We start from the raw sequence: 8,821 nt of genomic DNA, 5'->3' as shown, positions 1-8,821 counted from the left end.
TACAACAGACTGAACAATGTGCAGTAATATGCCAAGGTTATTTGGGGACTCACACCAAAAATGTTAGGTGTTAATGTGTTGGATTCAAAGCCAAAAGCATTTAATAACAGGTTTAAATCACATTATTAGTTGTAGATACTTCTAGTTGTAAAGAATGGCCATGATATTTCTGCATCTGTTTGTTTCGCTTGAGTTCAATACTGTTTTAACTTCTTTGAAATGATGATGTACTTTGACTGCAATTCCTTGATCATCAACTTAAGTGCCACTCCTTGTAAAATCATTTGAGAATTGACTTCAGGCCTCTGCTTTCCACTGTGTCGCTCATATGTGGACTCACCACAAGAGGACACTCTGTCATAAGAGATTGCTGTGGTTTCATACGCCACACTAGTCATTGCTCAATAGTTGCAGAATTTACTGGTGTACGGAAGCACAGTTGGTGCTTTGTCTTTCGATCGAAGATAACATTGTTGCCTCACCTGTACATACAGAGAACTAACAAAAAAAACTTTTTTTCATTGCCTTATTGCATGTGTAGTTAAAGTATTTTATTTATTCATTTTAATGTACTCAGCATTCATTATGTTGCCATGTGTTCATGCCTCAGCCATTAAAGATTTTCAAATAAACAATATTTTCTTTAACATTTGATTGGTATATTTGATAGAAAATGTTATACTGTAGTACTGAAAGATATGGTCTATGTAGCTCTTGTTACAAACCCAATAACTAGCCTACTAATATTGTTTTGCACTTTGTCTAGGGGTCCTAGGCCTAGTTACATGGTCTGTCACCTGAATGAATGTGCACATTTGGGAGAAATCAGCATTTTGAGGACCGTGTTGGTCCTCACTAACCTCCCCCCAATGTGTCCAGGAGACAGCAACTTACTGATTTCAGGGCCAGCTCCGTCTTCCAACATGTCTAGACTATTGTTGAACATCCTCTTCCTCCCACCAAGCATGAAATCTGAAGCTACTGTACTACTAACTCCAGGAGACAGCATAACAGTGGTTAGATGGGAGAACTCACCCCTTTCCCCCGTCGATCACATTCTGGGTCTCTGTTATAAACCGTAGTGTATGTCATAATCAATTTTGGCTGTTGTGAATTAAATCTATCAGTGGAAATATGTATTTTCAGTTGTGCCTTAGCCGTTGAAATGCACTTGTAAGTTTTCATTTCTCTATGAACTTTTCTTTAAATATTTAGTGTAAAGATGACAATGAATTTTTTTATTTGGCATTATTTTCTTGCAAAAAATTATAAAAAGGCAAGCCTCAAATCACAAGAACTGTACTTAATTTACACACATTTGCAAAATCAGACCATTATAAACCAATAATGAACTGTGCAGGTCCAAACATTCCTGTCCAACGGTAGCTGTTTCATATAGTCAACAAAAACATAACATATCACTCAAAGAAAAGGTTGGGATGGGAGGAAGCCGGTATAACTGTCCCGTCAAGAAAAGTTTGTTTTCTGAGCCAACTGCACAACAAGCTGTTTTTACTGTTGGTGGTGGCCAACAGTGAACCTTTTTCACATCATGATGGCCAGTCATCCACATACTGGCATCAAAAAGCTTTTCCCGTGTTGGGATCTGTCTTTGGGCAACATGAATGTAATTCAAACACTGTTATTAAGTTCAGCCCTCTTCTTTCCATAAGCATCAGAACACTACAACACAACTAAACCAGACTGAACATAAAAGGCACACAGTTGAGAGCAGTGTCTTTACTGGAGTCATACTACCAAAAGTCCACTATCTGCAGTCCTATGGCCGGACATAATCAAGCTGAACAAAATGGGTCATTTCAACTAAACACTTAAAATGACCACTAAAATATTACCTTGAAGGCAATATTTGGATCACAACATACAGTATTTGTACCAATTGAACTCTCCCCTTTGTGTACAATATCAAAAATCATAATACCTTTAAAATATCATTCCGTAAATGATGCACGTCAGGCAGTCTTTGAGCTAGCTTCTTCCATGCACATAACTTACAGTAAGCATCCAAAATGTATCACACACAAAATGACCTTCAGGTCTCCTTGGCCCTCACCCAAATACAAAGAAATAGACAGCAAATCATAAAAAAAGGAAACATTTCAGTGTATCTTACATCAAAGTGAGACAAATTTCCACAGGCACTGCAGATAACACAATAGGCCATTTCAAAAAAGACAATCGAAGGCCACAGCTACAAATGGTTATTATGCTACGATTATTTACAAACAGTACAAGAGCTTGACAGTAATTCACAAGAGAATTACTCTGAAATTATGAGTTTTGCTGAGAAAATGTAGACACCTGTTGACGTGGTGTTTCTCCACAAACATATTGGTGGTCATTTATGGCCAGATTACCTCCATAAAATAATGTAGAATCACCAAATCAAGGACCATGGATGAATAGCTAAAGTAAGTGACACCATAAACAGATAATACCATGAAGTCTGAACTTGAAAGGTCTGTCTCAAAATATCTTAAATAACGAAATATATATATAATATATACAGTTTATAAAGTTTATAACGCACAGTTAATGAACGTCATCATCGTACACTTGAAACCGGCAAACGAGAGAGTAAAAAGGCTTTGGGGAAAATTACAAAGGGTAAAATGGAGCAATCAAAACATCCTCCAAACACCTTAAAATCCGTTGTGTGTGTTCCTGTGTGGTTTTGGCCAGATATGGTGAATACTGCTGAACACAAATGTGGGGAAAGTGATTGATTGACTCCTAATTAGAGTCCTAACAAATTTTTTCCAGGGCTTCCAGGAGTCTAGCCTTGGATTGGGCGTGGATTTGGTGGGCTGGCGAAGAGCTTCGGCTGGCTACGTCAGAGCTCAGCCCTCTGCATATATCACTTCCTCAGGTCCATGTACTTTACTCCAGGGAAAAGCACAAAGAGGAAAGGGAGAAAAAACACCAACAAATGTCAATACAGTGGGCAATGCAAGATTCAAGAAAGACAGACAGTAGGCTACTTCTGTTTAGCGTATAGCTTTCATATTCATAGTTACCTGGTCGCTGGGGCCATTCTTGTCACCGTTAACGCCCTTCAGAAGAACGGCCTCCTCGGTCTTGGTGTCAGTCTTCATCTCCACCACAATGCCATCTTTGTTAGTGTTCTCCTTGGTGCTGTGGATAGAGAGCACAAACTCAGTTCTCTCAATACTCCTCTCCAGTGAGGACAGTATCACATTCTTGGAGGCAGAAAGACTAATTTATGGATGAACATATGGAATACATTTACATAACACTTTTTCAAGTGCTCAGAGTGCTCTACATTGTAATTTACCCTCATCCACTACCTATGTGTAGCACCCACCTTATAGAACTAGACACAAAACCTGGCCCTAGACCAGTTGTTGAAGTAGAATACTCACATTTCCTGCTTGCCAGAGCGGCCACAGGGGATTTTGCCCTTCTTGTGGAGGAAGTAGAGCACACTGCCCAGAACGGCCAGCAGGAGGATACAGATGATGACGACCACGATGATCACACCATTTCCTTCAGCTATACACACAGACAGACAGGGAGAGGGGAGGGAAAACTCAGGTTAATGCTTATACCTGATCATGGAGAATCATCCGGACATGATATGTGTAAACATTTCCTGGTTACCTGTGCTGCCTATACATGTGTGACCAGTGACCCATAACTCCATGTGAGTGCCCCTAGCATACAAAATGAAAACAAATGAAAACATCCCTAGACAGATGTAACCGACGTGAAATGGCTAGCTAGTTAGCGGTGGTGCGCGCTAATAGCGTTWCAATCGGTGCCGTCACTCGCTCTGAGACCTGAAGTAGTTGTTCCCCGCGGCTTTTGTGGCGCGATGGGTAACGATGCTTTGTGGGTGACTGTTGTTGATGTGTGCAGAGGGTCCCTGGTTCGGGGCGAGGAGAGGGACGGAAGCTAAACTGTTACACAGACAACATAAGGCCAAAATGACTCAGATTTGTCTACATCAGCAGTTGTGACAACTTTTTACATCAGCAATTGTCACAAAGTGTTTGCAGTAAATAACCCAGCCAAGACCCCAAAGAGCTAGTAGAAGCAAAATCAGAAGCATAGTGGCCAGGAAAAAAAACCTAGAAGGAAGAAACAGAGGAACCCAGCTCAGATGGGAGGCCCATCCTCTTCTAGTAGGACAAAACATAGGAAGATGTGGAGGATAACCACTAGCCAGGACAGTCCACTCAGTAACATATTACATTTTTTCCAGGGAGTCCTGGGATCCAGGTTGTAAAACAGTGTTAGAGTATGATGATATTGGTCATTATTTATGGGTCAAGTCATAAGAAGCAGATGGGAAACAGATCAAGGGCTCTATTCAATCCAAATCGCGGAACTTCAGCTTTACAGGGTGATKGAAATTTAAAGACAATGTTCCTGCTTTAGCAGTGACTGCATTCACGGTAAACGCTGCATATGTCAGCACAATCGGAAATTACCTTTAMATTTACATTGCAGAATCAAAAATATTAGTTAAAGCCAGTGGCTCAGATGAAACTGTCCAAGCAGTAGATACATCTTTAAATGTTGATATTTGGTTGGGTTGTCAACCCAAATTCAATATAACTTTTGTATTACAGTAAATAGCATAAAGTTAAGGCTATCTTACAAACCAATGTAACGTTCAACCTTAAAATGTGTAACACATCCATGGCCACATTTTGAAGTTACTATAGCTATACATTTCTTATTAAGTAATCAATAAAGTGTGCATGTTCAAGAGAGCATACATCGCAGGGCTGTAGAGATCGTCACAATTACTGTAATAATCTGCACAGAATCTTGAATTTGCACCATGTACATTTAATGTAATCTCAACAATATCACAATCTGTTGTATAAATAAACAAAATRTCTGACATTGTATTCCCATTGGAACTTTGCTGTGTTTTTAAATGGTTGAAAGTGCAGTGATAGACATTTGGGTGAGAACTAAACCAAAAATGAGACCTTGTCTTTCCATTGGAATTTGATTGTGCTTTTAGATAGTTGAACATTGGAAATACAACTAACTTTTGGCTATATTTTTGAGTGGGTGAATATAGGTTGTTGTAATCTCATTGATTAATGTCTCAACCCAATAATCTACGTTGAAATGCGCACAGTGAGCAGCTTCAACTCTCATGCTTGTGAGTGAGTGCTCCAGACACTGGGCAGAGAGTGATGTGAAACAGCCCTGGCCTGCCCCTCTAACAGAGCCATCAACACTTCAGTGCAATCCCCCCAGGAGGAAATTAGAGAGTGCTCCTCCCTACCAGAACTATTAACTCCTCTCTTTAAACATGGAGTAAGCCCTTGTTAAAAGGAACAAAATGGGTTTATGAGAACTTCTATTGCAACAGCTCAATAAAAACAGTGAGACAGCGCATTAACTTCCCCAACATTTAACTCAATATATGTGCTTTTGGCATTCAACCACTTCAAAACATTTCTCGAAATGCTAGACAAACTGTAATTACAGATGTATCTGGAAAAACATTAGGAAAATATAAGGATGTCCAACACCTAAGTGTTGTCTTGTTCTTTTTTCCCTATTTTTCTCTGTCACACATAATTGTCAATGTACCCACAGGCGATGAGCAGAGCCAATTCTCCCGCCTTTTCCTGCAAACACTATGTCCGTATGAAAATCATGAATTATTTAGTTGCCCTGTTGGCTAATCCTTCATGGTCTGGATTGGTGTGTATTCAGAAAGACTTTTCAAAAAGTTGAGAAAAAGCAAAGAAACAATCTAAAAGCGCTTCTCAACTGGATCAGAGTGATTCAAAAGTCAAGAAGAAGAGAAACAGTGCTGGAGTGTTATTCATAGTGGCATGGGTACGAATCCCACCCCACAAGTTCATGCTGTTTCCTCTCTATACTCTGTACTCCGTCTAACTTCCCACTGTCTAGGGTTAGGGGTTAGGGCTAGGGGTTAGGGGTTAGGGCTAGGTTTAGTGTTTAGGGTTAGGGCTAGGTTTAGGTTTAGGTTTAGGGTTATCCTCCTTGGGTTAGGGTATTGGTTAGGGTTAGGGTTAGTGTTTGGGTTTGGGTTAGGGTTTGGGTTTAGGGTTATCCTCCTTGCGTGATCAAACACGCAAGGAGGATGGTGCTCCTGTTCTAATCAGCAAGAATACAATAATAGCAAGATCTCTGTCTTACCAGGTGAGTAGGGTGCAGTTGAAGTGACCATGGGAACTGTGGATAAGCAAAACACTTAAAATGTAAGAGGTTCCCATAATCAAATATATTTCCACATAATATGCCCATATACAGTATTCCATACATTCTAAATACAAAACATTAGGAACACCTGCTCTTTCCATGACATCAGGTGAACAGGTGAATCCAGGTGAAAGCTATGATCCCTCATTGATGTCACTTGTTAAATCCACTTCAATCAGTGTAGATGAAAAGGAGGAGACAGGTTAAATAATGGGTTTTAAGCCTTGAGACAATTGAGACACGGATTGTGTATATGTGCCATTCAGAAGGTGAATGGGTAAGACAAAAGATGTAAGTGCCTTTGAATGGGGTATGGTACTAGGTRCCAGGCGCACCGGTTTGAGTGTGTCAAGAACTGCAACGCTGCTGGATTTTTCACACTCAACAGTTTCCCGTGTTATCAAGAACGGTTCACCACCCAAAGGACATCCAGCCAACTTAACACAACTGTGGGAAGCAATGGAGTCAACATGGGCCAGCAACCCTGTGGAATGCTTTCAACACCTTGTAGAGTCCATGAGGCTGTTCTGAGGGCAAAAGGGTGTTAGATGTTCCTCATGTTTTGTACACTCAGTGTGTATGCCTATATCATCCTATGTAGTGTACAGTATATGGCAGGGTGGCTTACTGGCACTGATGCTGAAAGACTTTGCCTCTGTGCCCATCTCGTTGGTGGCATTGCAGAAGGCTGTGATGTCAGAGGTCACTTTGATGGACACCAGGCTGATAGTGCTGTGCTCCGTGGCGCTGGTCAGCACCTCGCGCCAGCTCTGTCAACACACAAGCACACACACCAATGTCATGTCACCAGTCACACCAATGTGCATTGGAACAGACACACCAAGAAAATTAGATTTTAATGTTTTAAAATCATACATTCATGCAATGTACAGTTGAAGTCAGAAGTTTACATACACCTTAGCCAAATACATTTAAATTCCGTTTTTCACAATTCCTGACATTTAATCCAAGTAAACATTCCCTGTTTTAGGTCAGTTAGGATCACCACTTTATTTTAAGAACGTGAAATGTCAGAATAATAGTAGAGAGAATGATTTATTTCAGCTTTTATTTCTTTCATCACATTCCCAGTGGGTCAGAAGTTTACATACACTCAATTAGTATTTGGTAGCATTGCCTTTAAATTGTTTAACTTGGGTCAAACGTTACGGGTAGCCTTCCACCAGCTTCACACAAAGTTCTATTTTTGTTTCATCAGACCAGAGGACCTTTCTCCAAAAAGTACGATCTTTGTCCCCATGTGCAGTTGCAAACCGTAGTCTGGATTTTTTTATGGCGGTTGTTACGTACGCCTCTGAGAAGAGGGAACGCAACTCCCTGCTGCAACTCAACTCCCTGTGAAGTGCAAGAGGTATGGACTGTAGGCATGAGTAAGGACGACAAAGGCAGATTTTACCGTTTCTAGGATTTATTTCCTTACGGTAATATGGGGAAAAGGGGCTGGATGGAACCAAAGCAAAGAAAGTAAATATCAAAACTTCCCCCTTTCCTATCTAACCTGCCTACCCACTACTTACCTATCTTAGCACCACCTGGTGCCCTAACCAAAATACAGGGGGTGGTCCGCCCAGGTCTTACCTAGTGTGCCTAGACAATGAATATACTACGGGTATATGTATGCCCGCGGGCCTCTTGCCTAAGCACTCCCAAAGTGCCTTCTCCTTCCCCCCTGGGAACAAATGAAACAGAACAATTTCACAAACACTTTACATCAAAACTGAGTAAACTAACGCAGGCCACTAAAGAACAACAAACACAGAACATAGCAAAGCTGCTACCAACAACAACTAACATAGTAAATTACCCCAAAGCCATCAGCCTCCTCTCTTAGCAAATAGCTCTCACAATCAAACTCTCTGCATTCCACAGCCTACAATGATCTCTCTCTCTACCTCCGAAAACTGGCTTTTATAGCTTCAGGTGGCAATGGTGATTAGAGTCAGCTGCTTCTTGATGAGGGGGCGGGGTCAGCTCTCCAATTWTCAATTGGGGCCGACCAATCAGCTGGTTGGGGAGTACTTCAGGAAGCCATCTCCTGAAACACACACTCAAATACAAACTCTACAACACAGAAACTGGGGAACGTAACTCGCACACCACAAAAGTTGCAAACATACAGTTTGTAATAACAAAAACCAACGCTTCCCCAGTTAGTAAACCCGTGATAGAGCGTCAGCAACCACATTCGCTGAGCCCTTCACATAGGCTATCTGTACATTATATCTAGTAAGAACTTGTTACCTGACCTGGTTTTCGGCAATGGACCTACACAATCAACTATCACTCTTTCAAACGGTTCCCCCACCACAGGAATCGGGCAGAGCGGTGCTCGAGGAACTGTTTGATTCGCTTTCCCAGTGAGTTGACATACGTGACATGTTTTACAAAATTGGACCACATCAGACTTCAAACCTGGCCMAAAAAAATGACGAAGGACCCGGTTATAAGTCTTTGTGATCCCCAAATGTCCAGACCACGCCTGGTCATGGGCGAGTGACAGCACCTGCTGTCTGAACGGTGTAGGAACAACCACTTGACACACTTCACTCCAGTCATTAAC

The 8,821-nt window shown here is 41.2% G+C and overlaps 1 protein-coding gene across 2 annotated transcripts in view; it reads right to left on the bottom strand.

Annotated features, from left to right (window-relative positions):
• Positions 1 to 1,210: 1,210 nt before the first annotated feature.
• LOC111951112 (cell surface glycoprotein MUC18-like) overlaps positions 1,211 to 8,821 on the bottom strand; it is a 94,741-nt gene continuing 87,130 nt past the window's right edge. The window contains exons 12-16 of one of the 2 annotated variants that reach the window (XM_023969134.2): positions 6,869 to 7,010; positions 6,178 to 6,213; positions 3,405 to 3,534; positions 3,039 to 3,156; positions 1,211 to 2,904 (exon numbers count right to left, since the gene is read on the bottom strand). In XM_023969134.2, coding sequence (XP_023824902.1) covers positions 2,902 to 2,904; positions 3,039 to 3,156; positions 3,405 to 3,534; positions 6,178 to 6,213; positions 6,869 to 7,010 — 429 coding nt within the window. In that variant the 3' untranslated portion in view covers positions 1,211 to 2,901. The remainder of the gene's footprint in view (positions 2,905 to 3,038; positions 3,157 to 3,404; positions 3,535 to 6,177; positions 6,214 to 6,868; positions 7,011 to 8,821) is intronic. The other variant, XM_023969133.2, reaches the window with a different exon arrangement.

This window comes from Salvelinus sp. IW2-2015, linkage group LG23 (genome assembly GCF_002910315.2).
Source record: "Salvelinus sp. IW2-2015 linkage group LG23, ASM291031v2, whole genome shotgun sequence".
Taxonomy (NCBI): domain Eukaryota; kingdom Metazoa; phylum Chordata; class Actinopteri; order Salmoniformes; family Salmonidae; genus Salvelinus; species Salvelinus sp. IW2-2015.
Note: the sequence above shows the minus strand (reverse complement) of the source record. Positions and strands in the feature narration are given on the sequence as shown.